Source organism: Lonchura striata, chromosome 24 (assembly GCF_046129695.1).
Source record: "Lonchura striata isolate bLonStr1 chromosome 24, bLonStr1.mat, whole genome shotgun sequence".
NCBI classification, from domain to species: Eukaryota; Metazoa; Chordata; class Aves; order Passeriformes; family Estrildidae; genus Lonchura; species Lonchura striata.
In genome coordinates, this window is record NC_134626.1 from 937346 (window position 1) to 957008 (window position 19663).

Genomic DNA, 19663 nt, shown 5'->3' on the forward strand with positions numbered 1-19663 from the left:
TCCCTGGGTGTGTCTAACAAAGCCTGGATGTGGCACTGGGTGCCAGGGTTGGACCCGATGGGCTTGGAGGTCTCTCCCAGCCCAGAAATTCTGGGATTCTCCTAAACTGAACTGGTCAGCAATGAGTGAAACCCAGCTCGCTGCTTGCTAAGGGCTCTCGAGTCTGTCTCTAAGTTCTTCTCTCTAGATATGCTCACATATTTTCTCCACTGGTTTTAATGGGACAGAATTCTTGGTTTTGCAGGCATAGACAGTCTTGTAGAGACTGTTTTCCTCTACAAGAAGTCTGTTAAATGTTTGTCATTCATAATTCTTCCTGATAAGATCTAATAAAGCCTGTTGGTAATTCAGAATTCAGCACAGAAGGCCTGACAGTGGTGACACAGCCCAGGGACAGAGCTGCCACCCACCCCAGGGACCCCCAAACCCAAACATCTCATCATCATCATCTCATCATCATCATCTCATCATCATCATCTCATCATCATCCCAATAATAATAAAATATAACAATAATAAAACATAAAAATAAGTAACAGTGAATAATGAGTAATGATAATAACAATAATAATGATAGTAATTATAGTGATTGTAACAACAACAACAATAATGATGATGATGATAATAATAATAATGATAGAGTCTGAGCTGCACAACATTCCAACACCAAGGGCTGCATCCCAGGCTCCCGAGTGCCAAAGGGAAACGATCCCAGCTCAGCCCAGCCCTCCAGCAGGGCACCCTGCTGCCCCTGCAGCCTCAGCTCGTGCCCCAGGCAGGGGCACACATCTGCACCCTGCTGCCCCCGGGCAGATCCCAGCTCCGGGGGCTGCTCCTGGCCCCGCTGGGATGGGGACGGGCTTCCCACGCTGCCCGGGGTCCCCCAGCCCCAAAAACCAGCCCCCCAGGCCGGGGCTGCTCTGGGAACAGCCGTGCTCTGCCCGCTCCCTCAGTGCCACCCCAAACCTGCAGGACAGCCCTGGAAGCAGCAGGGGAGGGAGGAGAGGGCAGAATTCCCTTCCAGGTCTCCTTCCCACCAGGGAGGATTCCCTCCTCCTCCTCCTGCTGCTGCTGCCACCTCTCCCAGGGGTGCAGAAGCTTCAGTTCCCTCCCGATGCTCTTACCCAAAGGTCTCAGGAGCAAAGCCACAGACCTGATTTAGAAAAACACCGATTTTTTTTTTTTTTCCCCCCTACAGCTGTGTCATTAAAGCAAAAAAAGGAGGGGGGAGGGGATTTAATAACACTTAATTACCATAAACTCTATCGGATCAGCCGCAGAGCAGATTTCAGGTGCAAGGAGGGGAGGGAGAATGGGGGTGGCGAGGGGAGGCTAAGAGGAAGGAGGAATCCAGGGAAAGGCTGGATTTCCATGCTTAAAACTTGGAAGATTTCACATGACTCAGCCAGCAGTAATTCCAGCTTTGCTGGAGCTTTGCTGTCTGCTTTTGTCATTACCAGGGGTAATGCTGGAGACTGATCTCGCCAAATCTCCCGCAGCCGCCAGGTGTGAAATGGACTCTGGCACGGCCCTGGGGGGCAGAGCCGAGCCCGGGGCATCTGCTGGGCCCTCTGCAGGGCCAGCACATGCCCCTGAGCAGCCCAGCCCGGCCCGTGCCAGGGCACTCGGGTTCCCAGAGCCTTGGCACCTTGCTGTGCACGGCCTCTCCAGGACATCTCCTCAGCCTCATCCTCCCCGGCAGCCCCGACACGACAGGAGCACCCAGCCTGTCCATCCAGCCCTGCAACAAGCCAAGGCTCCCTTTATCCAGCCCCAAGCTGAGCTCGAGGACCTGCAGCAAAGCCATCTCACCCCAGAGCCCAGGCCAGGCTTGGCCAGCAGCTCCAGGGGCTTTTCTTGCCTGTGCCCACCCTTGTTCAGCAGCCTGGCTTTGGGGCAGTGATGCTGTCAGCAAGAACGGGGCCTAAACCTCATTTCTTCCCCTGGGCTACCAGAACAGCTGCCAGAGGCACCAGCAGATGGATGTGCCCCCAAAGCAGAGGGACAGACGGACAGAGGCTGGATCTGAAGTGCTCAGCTGCAGCTCAGCTCTGGTTCTGGGCCCCTCCGTTAACCAGAGATCTTCTTTGGGTTTAAATGGTCCCCAAGAGCACAGAGGGGGATGGCAGCAGCAGCAGCAGCCTGTGAGCTCATCCTCACCCCAGGGAACGAGCCCCAGAGCGTTCCCGACGTGTGACTTGCAGCTCTCCATCCAGCCTGCTGCCCACCCTCCCCGAGCCCCCTGCCAGACATTCCTCAGCTGCTCCGAAGGGAACCGGGACGCTCGTCCCATTCCCCCCATCCTCCAGGCTGGAGGTGCTGGGGAGGAGCCCTGAGGAGCTGGGGAAGGATCTCCAGCCACGCAGGAGGAGGTTCCATGGGAACCTGGCCCCCCGTGTGCCCTGCCAGCACAGCCCTGGCTCCCACAGAACGTTCTGCTCCGTCTGACAGCGTTCCCCAGACAGGGCTGGCTCCCTTTTGATCTCCAGAGCGAGCTCGGGGAGGGGGCAGGGCAGGGAAGGCTGCTTCCCTCTGCGAGGCTTTCCAGCCCTGCAGGTGTTTTTTCGCTCAGCAGTGATTTCCTTGGCTGCCTCTGCTCCCCGGGCCCCGCCAGGAGCGGCCACGGCAGCGCGAGCGGAGCCGGGTCACCGCTCCTCTTCCAAGGCTCCTCTTCCAAGGCTCCTCTTCCAAGGCTCCTCTTCCAAGGCTCCTCTTCCATAGGCTCCTCTTCCCGAGGCTCCTCTTCCCGAGGCTCAGCTTCCATAGGCTCAGCTTCCACAGGCTCCTCTTCCACAGGCTCCTCTTCCCGAGGCTCCTCTTCCCGAGGCTCCTCTTCCAAGGTTCCTCTTCCAAGGCTCCTCTTCCCGAGGCTCAGCTTCCACAGGCTCCTCTTCCTGAGGCTTAGCTTCCACAGGCTCAGCTTCCAAGGCTCCTCTTCCACAGGCTCCTCTTCCACGGGCTCAGCTTCCACAGGCTCCTCTTCCAAGGTTCCTCTTACACAGGCTCCTCTTCCACAGGCTCCTCTTCCAGAGTCAGCCCAGCTGTGCTTGAGCCAGAGCTGCTCCCAGGGCCAGTGTGGGATGGAGAGGGGCAGATCCTGCTGGGATCTGGGATGGAGATGAGCAGATCCTGCCTGGAGCCCATCACCACCCCAGGGATGCAGGAGGTGCAGGAGCAGCACCAGGCTGCAGGAAAAGGGGTCCCAGGAGATGCTGCAGCCCTGGCTCCTCCAGCAGGACACGTGGGGCTGATGGGATCCTGCATTCCAGCCGGCCCTTGCTTCCCTTCCCACTCCCAAAGGGCACTGCCAGGGGTTAGGACACAAACCCTGGGGGTAGCCACTCCTGTCACCCCCTTTTCACACCAGGAAACAGCCCCAAAGCACAGAAACCTCAGCTCCTCACCATTCCAATGGAATGGCAGCATCAGCACAGCCAGGGCTAAAATTCCTGCACAGCTCTGGAGGGAGCAGGGACTGCCCCAGCCTGAATTTCCATTCTGTCTCACCTCAAAGTGGAAGTAAAAAATAAAACTTGGCTTTATTCAGGGCTTCCTGGGAACCCCTCTGTTAAAAAGCTGGGAGAGTCCCTAAAACTCCAGGAGCCGAGGAGCAGGATTCAGATCCTGAGTGCTTCCTGCAAAGCCAAGGGCTCCTCAGCCCACAAAAAACAAGGTGGGAAGGCCAAAGGAGAGGAACAGAATGAGATCGCTTGACCCCTGCCAGAAACATCCACCTGTGCCAGCTCAGGCACTTTTTTAGGACGAATCCAAAGGCAATCCCTTGGTTTCATGTGCTTGGTTAAAGTTCAGCCCATTCCCAGCCAGGCCCCACAGGTTCTGATCCCTGGACTCAGTTCTCACCACAAAAACTTGGAAACACGAGGGGCACAACCTCAGCAGGGACAGAAAAATAGAAAATGCGTCCCCGGGGCCTCACATGTGATGGAACAAATCTGTTTATGAGCCTGTGGAAGCATCACCTGGAACTCACCTGCCACCAGAAACATTTCAGGCATAACACAAATAGAGCAGATGGGGGGAAAAAATCAAGCAAAGCATAAAGAGGAGCAGTTTAAAGGGTTCCCAGTAAAATCTGAGGCATTCCTGCTGTTATGAAGGAGTTAATGGGCAGGAGAGGGTTACATAAAAGAGAGGATTTAGTATTTGCTATGGAGTGACACCAGCACTGGCATCCTCTCAGAGGATTCTGCCTTCAGAGCATCACTTGGGCACAAGGAGGGAAGAAGCAGGAACATTCTGTGAGATCAGGACGCAGGACAGGGCCCCACGGTGGATCCCATCAAGCAGAATATGAAGCATGTGGGTTTAGGAAGGCTCCAGGACCAACTGCTGCAAGAAGTGCCCTGAGATTCCCTGGATGGGTGGCTGGGAATGCAGCCCTGGCACAGGCTCAGCTGGACTGCAAGGGTCCAGCCTCACACACCTCTGGGTGCTCCGTGGCCAGAGTGCAGCCTAGGCACAGGGAGGGAGGTGGGTGCTACTGACAGCTAATTAGTCTGATATTAACAACAAAGCCTTTAAGTAAACGGCCTGCAAAACCTCATTTACTCAACCTGGAGACAAACTCATTAACTGCAGGCTCCATTACCCAGCCCACTTTGCCAGTCGTAAAGAAAGTTTAAAAATCCTGTTTATAGGAAAGAACTGGAAGGCAAATCAAGAGATAAAAAAAAACAACAACAACAAAAAACCAACAAACCAAACCCTAAATAGAGAAACCTTCTGCAGATTCCATCGCTATAGGAACGGTGCCATAAATGCATAAGAGAAAACTCAGCAGCCCCATTCTCCCTGACAGGCTCCTTTTTTCCCTTTAAAGGAGCAGATGCCAGCACGATAAGCCCGTGTGTACCTTTCACATTAAACATGTCATCAAGACATTCTGCCTGAAAAAGCAGGAACACCCCTAAATCCACCTGGAAGGCTGCAGCCTGCTTTTTTTTCCATCATCAAGCAATTACAGTAATTAAGAGGCAATCCCTCTGCCGCCCTGCAAGGCTCCCCCCAGGAGATAAAGGAAAAGCAGAGCCCTGCGCCTCCTCCTGCACCCCCAGTGCCAGACACAGCTCCCAGCCCACAGCCCTCCCTCCTTAATTTCAATTAAGTTCCACTCAGGGGAAAGGAGAAGAAAGGGGAAGGGGATGGGGGAGGAGAGCAGCACTTACCCTTTGGGGACTCACTTCGGGCTTTCTTGCTCTCTAAAGGACACTCACTGCTGCTGTTGGGAGAACATACTCTTCTCTTGCCTAAAATTTCATCTGGGAGAGAGATGAGAGAGCCGAGTGTCAGAGGAGGCTGCACTTTCCTCTTTGCAGGAGCGACCAGAGAGACTTTGGTATTTTGCTGCTCTCTCTCACACACACAGACACACACACACTCTGATATTGCAAGCAGAGAGAGGAAAAAATGAAAGTAAGAAAAATCATCATCTTGAGAGCCTTGATCTGCTTTCCTAATCACGCAGCCCAAAAGCACATAATGACTGTTCATACACTGATCAATGCAACGTTTTCCAGCCATAAATTCTGAATCCAGTTGATTTCCTTACTGAGTTTCATCATTTGCTCTGGTGCCTTTTGTCCCCCCGGTGTTTCCACTCCTTTCATGCCCTGATGCAAAGCAACTGGGGGAGAGGAAGGGGAGGAAAAAAACAACACAGGGAAAAAAAAAAAAAAAAAAAAAAGGCACAACAGATCTCTGAATCTTCCTAGCACAGTATCTCTGTCTCTCCCTCTCTGTCTCTCTCTCTCTCAGTCTCTCCCCCTCCCTCCCCCCTCCTCCTTCAAAACCTCAAGGTCCTCAGCAATCTTCCCCCTCTGGATTGCACGGAAACACTCAAGCCTTTTGCATTACTGCAGCCCTCCGAAGCAACACCAAATCTCTAATACACAATTACAGCGTCCCCGAGCAGATTTCCAATCAATATCCTCCCCTAATAACACCGGGGAAACTGAAAGCATGATGGTGCATATGGGCAGGAAGGAAGAGCCTGTTTGTCACTGCAAGCATCAAATTCTCATCTATCAAGGGCTTGTTAAAGATGCAGCATCTTTAAAGAAACAAAAAAAACCCAAAAAAAAAACCCCAGAAATCTCACAAACAAACAGCACATTTGAGTGAGAATGGACTGGATCTGCCCGTGAGCCCAACCACGGCTGCAGCCTGCCCGGAACGTGGGGGTTAAGGAGGGTTACAAACCCCCTCGCTCCTATTTAGAACAACAACAACAACATTCTGCCCGTTGCAGGGGACATTTCCAGGCAGCAGCTGTCCCCTGCGCTCAGCATCACTCGGGATGCAGCTGAGCAGCCCAGGTCGCTGCCGTGGCAGGGATTTCTGGGGGATCAGAGCACAGGGCTGAGCACAGCAGGTGCCTCTGCCCAAGCAGCTCCAAGTGGCATTTCAAGGCTTTAAAGAGCACCGAGGCTGCCTGCAAACTCAGCTTGCCACGACCCTGTCACCAAATCCTGGGCAGAGTGGTGCTGGGGGACGGTGCAGAGGCTTGTGAGCCTGCAGGACCCAAAGGCAGGGAAGGAGAGAAGCTCCGAGGGACCTGGGGAGAACCAGGGAAGGAGAGAAGCACCGAGGGACCTGGGGAGAGCCAGGGAAGGAGAGAAGCTCTGAGGGACCTGGGGAGGGCCAGGGAAGGAGAGAAGCACCAAGGGACCTGGGGAGGACCAGGGAAGGACAGAAGCTCTGAGGGACCTGGGGAGAACCAGGGAAGGACAGAAGCTCCGAGGGACCTGGGGAGGACCAGGGAAGGACAGAAGCTCCGAGGGACCTGGGGAGGGCCAGGGAAGGACAGAAGCTCTGAGGGACCTGGGGAGGGCCAGGGAAGGAGAGAAGCACCGCTGACAGCGCTGGAGCTCCCTCAGCACTTCACATCCCAGCTGCCGGCTCAGCCTGTCCACACCGTCGGAATTTTCCCACTCCTCCTGCCTCAGTTTACCCCTCACATAACTCCTCCACAGCCACAGCTCCCCGAGCTCGGGGGTGCCTGGCCGGGAGCACACCCAGAGCCCCCAGCTCGCTCCCTCTCACTGCTTTTCCTGGGAGCCTTGACTGCAAACCCTCAGTGCTGGAGGCCAGGATCCATGCCCTGCTCCTCCTCGGGATGCTCCCGGGCAGGATTTGTGCCTCTGGAGCAGCTCGAGCCCCGCTGGCCCCTCGCAGCCCGGCTGGAGCAGAGGAGGCTCCATGGAAAAGGCTGTGGCAGAAGCACGGGCTCCATGTGACAGCGCTTGGAATGCCAGCAGCCAAGATTCCCTGCTTTCACAGCTCTGCCAAGGCACCTCGTCCCCCCATCCCTGTTCCCTCCCGCTGCTCCTTCCCACCCCCGGGCCCATCTGCCAGCAGACACTGCTCCGGGGCCTGCTATTCCCAGATTCCACAGATATTCACAGCTATCCCTGCCATTCCCAGATATTCACAGCCATTCCCTGATATTCCCAGATTCCACAGATATTCACAGCTATCCCTGCTATTCCCAGATATTCACAGCCATTCCCTGATATTCCCTGCTATTCCCAGATTCCACAGATATTCACAGCTATCCCTGCCATTCCCAGATATTCACAGCCATTCCCTGATATTCCCTGCTATTCCCAGATTCCACAGATATTCACAGCCATTCCAAGATATTCCCAGCCATCCCCACACCATTCCCTGCCATTCCCAGCAGCCCCACCTCCCTCCCAGCTGGCTGCAGCAGGGCAGGCAGGACCAGAATCCCAGGATCTCAGAATTTCCTCTGGCCCAGGAGTGTGGGGACTAAGTCAGCGAGAGACACAGCGAGCAAGGAAAAGGGAATAAAGACCAGCACAAAGACCATCACACGGCTGCAACAACCAACCCCAGAGGCACTGAGCCAGGAGCAGAGCACAGCACTGAGCTCCCATTTGCTGAGTCCCAGCTCAGCATTTTGGGAAGTCAAACCCCACCTTCACTTCGGAGCTGCAGAGGCAGGTCCCAGTTGCTTTAATGACTCAATTAACAGGCAGCTCCCAGGGTACCACCTCCAGCACCCATCCTCTCCTCCTCAGCCCCCTGCCCAGCCCCTCCACGGGACCCTGCACCCACCCAGCACCCACCCAGCCCCTCTGTGCCCCGACACCCAGAGCCAGGGCACCGCGACGGCAGCGGCCCCTGGCCATCTCCCCCGGCTGCAGCAGCAGCAAAACCCAACATGTTTTGCAAATGAGCTGGCAGAGCAGCTCTGGTGTCTCTCCAGCCTCCCAGAGACAGGCTGTGCATTCAGTGCCGTGCTGCTCATCGACCACAAAGCCCCAAGACGGATTTGGCTCAGCCCCTGCACCTGCAGAAGGAACATCCACCTGGGAGGACGGGGAGGGACGGCTGGGGTTCTGTTCCCCAAATCCCTGCTTTTGCCTCCTCTCCCCCGCCTCCTGACAAAGCACTGCAGCTGCAAGGAAGCCAAATCAGGGCAGTTGTTAATATTACAGCTGAAAATGAAAGACATTATCAGTGGAACCGTAGATTAGGGAGCCAGGCCAGGCAATAACCCCAGCCCCAGGCAAACGGAGCCCCCAGTGCCAGCAGTGCAGCACAGCCCTGAGCCCTGAGCCAGCCTCCCACACAGGAACCCAGACCCACAGCACACCCCAGGCTCCCGCTGGCCTGCCAAGGCAGCACAGCCAGCAACCAGAGCGAGGATTTGGAGACCAAAGTCAAACACTTCCCCCAGAGCTGCAGAAATCAGAGCGGACCTTTTATTTCCTCCCCTCTTTCCTGGGAGGTGCAGCACTCACTCACCTGCTGCAGTCCTGCAGCGGGGCATGCAGGCAGGGCTGGCAGCAGCTGCAGCAGGGCAGCCCTCTGTCCCTCTGTCCCTGCTGGGTCAGCCAGGCTCTGCAGCAGCAGGAGAAAGGAGCGGGCACAGCCCGGGCCAGCCGGTGTGGCAGCCAGCCTGGGGGTATTCTGTCTCCTGGCCTGCTCTAATCCTCAGCCTCCCCGCACTCAGCAGAGCTGCCTGGCTTAAGAGTCATCCCCACCAACACATCTAAGAGCCCCAAGCCTCCTGATCAGCTTTCAGCAGAGGGCTTGGGAGCCTAAGTCTGGGGAGATTAGAAAACCTATCCCCAGGCTTCCCCCAAGACACAGGGGCTTTATCCCACTCTCCACAGGGAATCTGCCCAAGGACACTCAAGGGGGGTCACCTGGAGAAGGGAAATCAGTGGGGCTTTTGCTGAAGGGGCTACAAAGGGTCTCAGTTTCGGCCCAGGGACTGCACCAAACTCCTCTGCACTGTGCTCCTGCTCCAGCACAATGGGAAGCATCAAGACCTATCCCACGCTCCCCATCACAGCACTGGGGCTGCTCTGAAAGCTTCTTGGACCACGAAGTCCTGAGTAAACACAGAATGGAGCCAACTTCCACGGGAAACCACCCAGGCTGGGCCAGCCAGCATCCAACGAGACCAGAGCCCCTCTCCCATCTCCCTTCTCATTATTTTAAGAGAAGGAAAAACATCCTCCCTGGCTCTTAACTCCAGCCCTGAAGAGGACAATCCCCACTGGCCTGTCTGGGATGCCCTGGCAGCCTCTCCCCGTGCTCCTCTGGCAGGGACAGCTCCCAGGAGCTGCTCTGCTCAGCCCAGCCCAGAGCTCCATCCCAGCCACTCCTGCTGTCCCTGTGTCCAGCACAGCTCTGGGGACACCCTGGGGACTCCCTGTCCCAGCCACGGGCATTTGTGAGGAGCTGCCCCAGCTCAGCAGCCCCGGAGCTGCTCCCAACAAAAGCTGGCAGAGGGAGAGGGGGATCTGTCCATCCATTCTGGCCAGCAGGAATCCAGGGAACAAAGGCAGGGGAAGCACAAGGTCATGGGAAGAACGGGCCGTGGTTTAACTGGGGGCAACAAGAAGGGGAGAGAAAATCAACTGGGGAAGCTGGGGGCAGGGAAGCAGTCAGCTTCTGGGGTTTGGGGTCCTGGAACAAAACCAGAGCAGGGCAGCTCCCGGGGCAGGGAATACTGCTGGGTCTGCACGGGGAATCCAAGCCAGCTGCAAATAAAGGCAGCAATCCCCTGCCAGCAGGTTGGTTAATGGTGCTGGGACACGGCAGGAGCAGCCCCAGCCTCAGTTATGGGTTATCTCCTCGTGGAGACCTTTGTCTCCCTGGGGATGCCACTGAGATCCAGCAGGAGCAGCCTGGCAGCAGGGCAGGAGGGCACTGCTGGCCCAGGACTGCCCCAGCACAGCCAGGCTCTCTGGGAACCCTCCCTCAGCACATCCCTCCAGCTCCCTGCCCCAGAGACTCCAGGACACAGCGAGGAAAGCAGGGAATTCAGGGGAGGGAGGGATGGGACACGGGCACGGCTCTCTGCAAAGCAAGGAGGAGGCACTGCCGGGTGCCCCAGGGGGCTTCTCCTCCTGGCTCCCTTTTGGAGGCCTTTGGCTCACCTGGCTGTGCACAGGAGGGCTGCAGGGAGGACCAGCACTTGGCCTCAGTGCAGGTCCAGCAGCACCCCAAAGGCTGGCCCGGGCTCCCCGAGCCTCCCCAAGTGCCAGCTCAGCACAGCTCACAGGAAGGAGGGGGCTGAGCAGGATTCCCAGGGGATACCACACCAAGCAGCCTGCCCTGGGCACGGGAAGCAGCCTGGACCCCCTTCCTCAGCTCCACGGGACCATCTGCCTCTCCTCCCACCATCCCCAGGATCCTGCCACCTCCCACCCCCTCACTGCATCTCCCCAGCCGCAGCAAAGCACCTGAAGGGGATGTCCAACGTTTCAGGTGCCGAGGAGCAGAACGGAGGGAGGTGCAGGTGCTGCTGGAGCCATCCTGCTGCCTGCCTGGAACGAAGCTGTTTATCAGGGAAGGTGCTCCAACATCCTCCTGGCTCCCAGGTTCTTATAAAATTCATTTTTACAGCGTGCACCAAAGCCACAGAAAGGTGGTAAATATTCATAGTATGAAAAACGCTCATGGAAAGGGTATACTGCACTTAAGAGAGAGATCTGAATTAATTTTATATGCTGCAGAGAGGCTTTTTAGCAATCACAAACTTGCGAATCTCAACTTTCTTTTAGAAAAGATTTAAAGAACGCAGCTGGGAGAGTGGGCTGCAAGTCCAGGCCTTTTGGAGGCTCATCTTCCTGCCTGGAAAGGAGCAGGTACCACAGCAGAGGGGAAGTCTGATAAATCAGACCTGGCCACAGACAGATGATGAATTCCCCAGGGCCAGGCTGGGCAGGGCTTGGTGCAGCCTGGGGCAGAGCAAGGGCTTCCTGCCATGGCAGGGGAGGCACCGGGTGGGATTGAATTCCCCTCCAGCACTCTGGGCTTCTGTGAGCACAAACCTCTGGGGCAGAGCTCCTCTGGCCCCATGGCCCTGGGGATGTCCCCTGTCACCAGGGAGGCAGGACAGCGTTCCTGTGCCCCTGCAGGCTCAGGGGTGAGTGCTGGGGTGGCCTCAGGAGCCAGCAGAGCTGCTCCAGCTCCTGGCTGCTCCTTCCAGAGCGTTTCCTCAGCACAGGCAAGGCCGGGGCCGGCGATCCCCAGAGCTGCTGGTGGTGCTGGACCCCCTTAGCACCATTTAAATGTCCAATTGCACTCATTCAGCCCCTGAAAAAAACGCTGCTCCTCCAGCCCGTGACAGCTTTGACAGCCAGACTCCTTAATTCCTTTTTCTTATTCCCTTAATCTGTCATCTTTATCAGGCTGGGGAAGTGCCAGGCAGCAAGCAGGAGCCCCGGCCCCGATCAATCTCCACATTACAGCTGACAGAATGGTGCTAATAACTTATTGATCTCATGTTTGCCAAGCCCCAGTGGGGCTGAAAGGCTCCCATTGATTGGCTTGAGGGAAGGAGCCTCTCAGCTGAGAGCAGAGCGGAAAACCTTCAAATTGTCTTCTTCCCCAGGAGCTGGGAGAGGGAGGGAGCTGGGGAAGGGAGGGCAGGGACCAGGACAAGGAACCCAGGAGGAGGAGGGATGGAAAGGAAGAAGGATGTGTCTGTGTGTGTGTGAGATGGAGATTAAGAATGGAAAAGGAAGTGGGGGGAAAAAGGGTCTGAGAAGAAAGAAATGCGAGGAGGAGGGGGAAAAGCATGGAAGGGGAAAGAAGCAAAGGCAAGAAAAGGAATTGGGAACAAAAAGACTGTGCAGAGCTGAAAAATGAATGAAACGGGCAGCTGAGCCTCTTCTTGCTCACAGCAAATCATTAATGAAATCCTTCCTGTGCCCATCCTTAAATAGCTCTTCCCACGTCTGCTCGTGCCTGGCACAAAGCGCTGCTCGCTCCCTGGGCACTGTGGAACCACGAGCTCTACCTGGGCACAGGGCAGCAGCAGGACAGTGCCCACAGTGACAGATGCACAATCTAACCCTGGCAGATCCCCACCCAGCTCCTTCATCTGCTCTGTAGAGGCCAAGCACCACCAGGAGTCAGCAGAGACGCTGAGCCCTGCCCAGGCTGGCCTCGATGGTCTCAGAGGTCTTTTCCAACCTTTGCTGAGCTCCAGCAAGGGGGCCCTGAACTGCCTCAGCTCCTTCTCCAGCAGTGGCCAAGCCAGGAATAAAACCTGAGCACTCACACCGGCAAAATCCCTGCACTGACCTGTGCTGCCACAGCCAAAGGAAACAGCTCTGCGTTGGCTTTTCCCACTTTCCCCTCGCTTCCCAAGACCTCTGCCTGTGTTACCAAAGGCTGTGGTTGCATCCCGCTCCTGCAAGGCCTCAGGAGCTGGAAAAACAACCTGAAACAGAGCCCAGAGAGGGGACAGTGCTCCAGCTCCAAGGCCAGGGGACGCAGAGCAGGGACACAGCCTCGACCCTCACGTTGCCAAGGTAAACAATTGTCCTGCACGGGAAAACACGTCAACAACAGGGCCTGGCCTCCCAGCTCCTGGATGCCCATTTGGTGCTGATTTTCTGCTCAATTTAAGGCAGCAGTCCAATAAAGGCTGCTGCTTTTTTCCCCTGTTGTTTGGCTTAGTTAAATGAAAACATGTCTGCAGCCCAGCTCATTATCCCGCGCCCCCAGAGCAGCCTGTGCTGGGATGCTGTCTCTAACCATTAGCAGCAACATCCCTGATCCCAGCTCCTTTTCAGACCAACATTAACTCCTCCTTAGCACATGAAAGCTTTGGGTCTCAGTGCAAAGGCAAACGAGGTCACTGCAAGGCTCCATGGCCAGGGCAGGGACACAGAACCCAGCGCTGGGTCTGTGCAGCCACACTGGGAGTCACAAAACCCCAAATTCTGGCATTTCCATCTTTTCACAGCTCCCAAATCCCTCCTTCTGCCTTGCTTAGTCAACAGGGCACCACGTGGGAAGATGGGGCAAGAGGGTGAGCGCAGAACAAATCCTCTCACAGAGCCAGCTCAGCTCCGTGATGTTTGGGAGACACGTGGGTGAATTCTGCTCCTGCAGGGCTGCGAAAGCACCAGGAACACACAGCCCCCAAAAAGCAGCTGCCACACTGTCCCCAGCCCCCAAAAATCAGGGCTCCTGATGGGCATACAGGTGTCACACTGTCCCCAGCCTCCAAAAATCAGGGCTCCTGAGGAACACACAGGTGTCACACTGTCCCCAGCACATGGCATTCCCACAGGAATCGCTGCAGGTGAAGATGCAGCTGCACCAGTCATCCCTGCTCCTGCTGGGCAAGGCTCTCAGGGTTTGTCATTCCCACCACACTGACCAAAAAAACCCCTGAAAAGCCTCTCTGGGAGCTCTGCCCCACGGGAAAGCTGCCCTGCTGCTGCTCCCCACAGCACAGCCAGGGCAGCCTCAGCCCCAGATGTTTGATGCAGAACCACAGGGAGTTTCTCCCTGCTTGGGGCAGGACCTGGGGCTCTGTGCCCACTCTGTGCCCTCTGAGACCATCTCCAGCCACCACACCAAGTCCCTGAGGGGCAGAAGGAAGAGAGGGAAGAGCTACCCACCTTCCTCTAGCAGGAGGGAGCCCGAATCCTCCACTTCTATCCATGCAATTAGTCCTACTGCAACTGGAAACCCATGAAATGTGGCACTGCAGAACAGAGGGTGTTTGAGGAGAGAAAGAGAAGTTAACAGGATTTTTTTGCAGGACAGGAATGAATTAGAGCCTCGGGACCAGGACTCTGGTGCAAAAAGCTGGTTCAGGCCCTAGAGCGGCGTGCAAAGCACACCAGCACGGGGGAGGCACTCTCTGAGACCCTCTGAGGAAGCACAGAGCCCGTTCCACACCCTTTTCCTCTCCTCCTTCCCTTCCACATCCTTTTCCTCTCCTCCTTCCCTTCCAGCCCAGCTGCAGCTCCATTAGCACCAAGGAGAGCACTCCCCACTGCAGCACCAGCCGGGCAGGAGGGGCAGCAGGGAAGCCTCCGAGGGTCAGCCCAGGGGAGAGCAGCCGTGGTTTGCAGAGAAGCTGCTCTGGGGGCTTTGGGAACCACCCGAGCTGCTTTTCCAGGGGCTCTCCCTGCCCCTGTGCAGGCTGGCAGTGCCAAGGGCTGCCTCACCCCTCCTCCTGCCCAGCCTCACCCCCAGCCCCAGGCAGCTCCGGCCTGAGCCCTTTCCCACCTTGCTGGAGTCAGAAAAGCCCCAGAAGCACACACAATTCTTTTCCATCCGTTTCAGCCCCTTTCTGCATTTCAAAGACCATTCAAGACCCAGTGATATTGCTGATTTCCCAGCCCATGCTGTTTGGAACTACAGCACTGCCTCTAATCCTGCTTGTAACAACAAGTGAAGGAATTCCCTCGCAGAATTAATCACAAACCAGCCAGCCCTGCCAGCTTCAGCCTTTTTGCTGCCCCCACGGGCTGGCAACAAGCGGATCTCTGCCATTTGTGCCGTCCTTGTTCCCAGTGCTCTGCTGAGGCTCGGGCAGGGAGGAGCAGGCACCGCTGAGCCCTGCTCCAGCAGCACTCTGAGCTCCGTGGGGAGCACAGGGATCTCCAGAGAGCTCCTCCTGCCCTCCCTGGGGCCAAACCCCACCCAAAAACCAGCGCCAGGACACTTGAGAGCAGATCCCAGCAGCCTGGGAGAGCCCCTGCAGCTGCCAGGCAGGAGTGCTGGAGAACTTTCTGAACCCGATGCATCATTTATTCAGCATTGTTTATCTCCAGCTGCCTTTAGGAGGGGGAGATTCTCATAACCCAAAACACAGAGCTGTTCCACAGGGCAGACAGCTGGGGGCAAAGCTCCTCTCCCCTTCTTGTTGAAACAAAATGGTTTCAACAGCAACCAGTCCTTCTGAGGGAGCCAGCACCACCGCTGAAAATTCTGCAACAATTCCTGATTTCCCAGCTCCCCTCACAGCAAAAGCAGCCCTGGCAGTGCCCAGCCCCAAAGCCAAGAGAGGACCTGGCCCTGGGCAGAGGTGACCAAGCCCCTGGTCCCCTCAGACACCCCCTCTGCCCATCTGACCCCTCCAAACCCCCCAGACCTGCCGTGCCTGGCACTGCCTTGGTGGCCTCCTGCGCGCCTCAGCCTCTTCTTTTTCACTCCCGAGTATTTCATTATCAGTAAGGTTGGAAAAGACCTCCAGGATCACCCAGCCCAAGCACGAACCCAGCACCACCAAGCCACGTCCCCAGGTGCCACATCCCCAGGTGACCTCAGCACCTCCAGGGGTGGTGACCCCACCACTGCCCTGGGCAGCCTCTTCCAAAGCTTTTCCCCAGGAAATTGTTCCTAATACTGAACCCAAACCTCCCCTGGCACAACTTGAGGCCATTTCTTACAGTTCCTGATTTAAGAAACAAACCAGAGCACCTCAAAGACCAATTAAGAAACAGGAATCAGAGCTCCTACACCTCATCTTTTCTCCTGGTGGGAAGGAGAAGAAGCCTCTGCATTTCTGGAATGCCGCAGGTCTCAGAGCATTCCAGCAATGCTGATCAAGCCCAGCAGTTTCTCTGCAAAGCAAAACAATTCTGAAACCCATTCTGACACGCAGGGTCAGCCGAGACACACAGACTCCAGCAGGGTCATGGGGAAAAATGGATTTATGGCCAGTTTGGCTTTTGGAGCTGTGCAGGGAAAGGGGCTTTGGGAAATTGTTAATGATGAGATTGGAGATTCAGCTGTGAAAGCAAAGTCTGGGAGCTGCCATGGCTGATTTACAGACACCACAAATCCCTCCTGGGCACATCTGGGACTGAAGATGTGATTTAAGTTTTCACCCCCCCCATTCCCAAAGACATTCCCAAAGGGTGTCAGGTGTGTGGGGTTCCCTCTGGATTTGGGGTTCACTCACACACTCCACAGAATGACTGACAAAATACATTAACAACTCCACAACCAGACAGATTTTCTGAAAAGGCCTCAATTAACACACAGCTCCAGCTCTGATTTGGAAGGGCAGGGGTCACTCAGAACAAAAACTGACAGAAACCCCAGTTTTTCCTCAACTTTTCTTTCTAATTGAAGGACCCTGCAGTCAACGAGCAGATCTTGGTTTATTTATTCTAACAGGCTGACTTCTGCACGTTTGCCACCAGAGCATCCTTCCCCACACCCCCCCCTGACATCCAGGATCCCACAGGAGCATTTCTGGTTCCACACCCAGGGGAACAACCCAAAAACTGCCAGGCAGCCCCAGAAACCCCAACAATCCTGCTCCCAGAGGAGCTGGCAGCCCAGCAGCAGCGTGGGGAAGCTCAGCTTAATGAAATTAGAAATCAAATCACGCTCTCTGCGAGGCCTTTCTGCTTCACCTGCCACCAGCCCTGGGGACGTTTCGGTGCCGTGCTGCCACGAGCTCCCTTGACACAGACACCAGATCTGAGAGCACAGGGCTGGCACCTCCACAGGCTCCACACCACCGTGGAACCCTTCCCTCGCTCATCTTCAGCCACAGGGCTGCAAGACTGAAAAATCCAACAGGCAAAGGAACGGACCGGGGGCGAAAGGGAGAGGAGGGCAAGGCAGGGCAGGCAGAACACAAGCCCAGGGCAGCGGGAGGTGGCCCAGCCCTCACCTGCTGCTGCCAGCCCCACGTCCAGGGGGTTCCTCTTGAACTCACAGCGGCTCTGGCTCTCTGGCATCACGAGCTGGCGGCTCTGGTGCAGGTTGGAGATGATGGTGGAGAGGTCGCTGTCGCGGCTGCGGCAGAGCACAAAAACCCCGCGTTAGGGAAATCCCATCTGCCCCCCCAGAATTGATTTTTTTTTCCCCCACGTGTGAGCCCATCTGGGAGAGGCTTTTGTGCACTCCAGCAGTGCTGGATTGCAGGAGAGCTCCCCCCTTTCTCCCTTCCCTCCCTCCCACGGGTGCCTCCGAAACCTCGCCTCGATTTTGGGGAGTGCAAAGCCCTTCCCGAGCTCCCCTCTCATTTCCCAGCAAGGACCCTGCAGCTGCCAGAGCTCCTGATCCCAGCCCTGCCAGATAGAACTTGCGTGGGCCAGGACTCACATCTAGGATGGAAAAACTGAAAGCGGAGGAATTGGCAGATCTGCTGCAGAATGAATAGGAAACTTGAACTGAAATAACTGATAGTTTTCTATCAGCTGCCACCCTTCTATTCTTAAAAACCGAAGTTTTTCCATTCCATCAGTGCTGGGACAAAAGGCTGCTTGATTTGATTGAATAATAGTTCTTCTCCTCAGAGAGAAACCCACCACGAGCCCGGACAGCAGAGCTGAGGGGACAGATTTATTTATTTACAAAACCCATTTTCAACTCCCCCTCCAACAGATCCTGAAACAATGCTCTTCCTTCTGGGAAAAGAGACTGTGTTAGAGCAATTCAGCAATATTGTGCCCGTTCTCCTTGCATCACACTGCTGCTAACTAGGCTGGTTTAGTCCCATTTTTCTGATTTTTTTCCTTCTCTGGAGAGGAAGAACACAACCAATTCACTGTAGCAGATACTGCAGCTCAGTGGTGAATGATTTTGCTGGCGAGCCACTCTCCAGCTGCAAAATATTCCTGATCTACAAAGAGTGAGGAGGAAGAGCAAGGTGGAACCATGGCAGGAGCTGATGGTGCTGGAGCATCTCCCTTTTGTTTGTTTGTTTGTTTGCAGGAGATGCTGAGCTCCCCATCCTCCCAGCACCAGGGGCTCAGCTACACGGGACAACTTTTCTTCCTGCCCTCCCTCTGAAGGGGACACGGCAGCCAGGAGAGGCAGAGACACTTGGCAGAAAGGACACAAATCAGGACTGCTGCCCTCCCTGCCCAGCCACAGCTCCCTCCCGTGCCAGCTCCCACCCAGGGGTGTCCTCACCTGGGCCCAGCAGGGCAGCCCGGAGGGTGCATTATCTGCAGAATTACCCAGCCCTGATCTGCCTTAAATACCCCCCCAATCCCCCCGGTGCTGCTGCCCCGGCCGATCCCGGTGCTCCCAGCCCAGCCCATCCCCGGGGCTAATCCGTGTCTAGCTCGCTGCTAATCAGATCAGTTCAGGACAGAAAGTCTTTAGGGACTTTCAGCGGGCGTCTGGCTGCAGATTTCCACGGGAGGAGGCTGCAGGCACAAACAGCCCCGCCATTCCCCATCCCTCAGGGGGATCAGCAGGAGAAGGGATGCTGGGATCCCAAATCCTCTGAGCACCCATGCATCTCCCCCAGAGCACTTCAGAGTGCTCCTTATGCAAGCACGAGGCTCATTACTTAAGCGAGCCCACAGGTGAGTGGGAAGCCCATTTCTCCTGTGCCAAGCAGTTTTGGGTCTTATCCTCTTTTAGCTGCCACCTTTAAGATGCATTATGCAAATATTTTGGTGTCTTAAGTCATTTATGGGATTAATGTGAAGTGATTATCAGTTCTTTTTAATCATGCCAATCAATAAGTGGCTGTCAGGGACAGAGGACAAATGCAGATAAACGCTGCCATCAGCACAAGGCCCGGAAAGGGCGGAGGAGAGGAGCCAGGAGAGCAGGGAGTGGGAAGAGAAAAATGGGATAATTACATCTTTGCATTTGCACGGTGCCTCGCATCCCAATCGAGCCCGGAGCAGCGCTGGTGTGTCAACACGTGCAGCTACTGGGAGGGATCGGTTTATCCACCAGGAAAATGCAACCCTCTCTGGAGCAGCCCCTCAAAAGCCCGAGAGGGCAGAACACCGGGAGAGATCCAGCGAAAACAGAACCCAGGAGAAGGAATCATCCCCACAGCAGCAGTGCTGCCCTCCCTCCCCAAAATCTCCTGCCTTCAGGAGATTTTCCACGGGTTTAAGATAAAAACCATGGTGGTGTGCAAAGGTGCACCAGCAAACCCACGCTCAGGGAGGCACGGGCACACTCCAGGCTCCGAGGCTGCCTCAGTTTACTCACGAGTCAGGCAGGATCCAGTCCCCACTCTCCATCCCAGCCCCTGCTGAGCCACACACAGGGATGCAGGAACTTCAGGAGGGGACAAGAGGAGCGGGCAGCCCCCAGGCCCCTTTGGCCCCTGGGTGGGCACAGAGGGGCTGCCAGGTGCCCCCGAGGGGCACACGCCACCCCCAGGGCCAGGGCAGGGGGGTGGCAGCTCCCGTGCAGAGCCAGACTGGAGCAGCAGCACCTTCCAAACGTGTTTCATTCCAGCCATTAGCAGCGAGTGCATCTCCGAGGAGGAGAGGGACGGGCAGACTAATGGCTGGAGACAATTAACCAAAATATAAATCAGTGTCAGGCTCTGCAGAGCAGCCAGGCGCCCGCAGGCTCTGCTCAGACTGCAGCAATGATGCAGAGGGGCAAGGAGAACAGTTTGGGCAGGA

The 19663-nt window shown here is 56.0% G+C and overlaps 1 protein-coding gene across 1 annotated transcript in view; it reads right to left on the reverse strand.

Annotated features, from left to right (window-relative positions):
• Positions 1 to 19663, reverse strand: part of SAMD11 (sterile alpha motif domain containing 11) — a 78567-nt gene that overhangs the window by 22535 nt on the left and 36369 nt on the right. The window contains exons 5-6 of the mRNA XM_021537770.3: positions 16945 to 17069; positions 5186 to 5278 (exon numbers count right to left, since the gene is read on the reverse strand). Of these exons, the coding sequence (XP_021393445.2) occupies positions 5186 to 5278; positions 16945 to 17069 (218 nt within the window). The remainder of the gene's footprint in view (positions 1 to 5185; positions 5279 to 16944; positions 17070 to 19663) is intronic.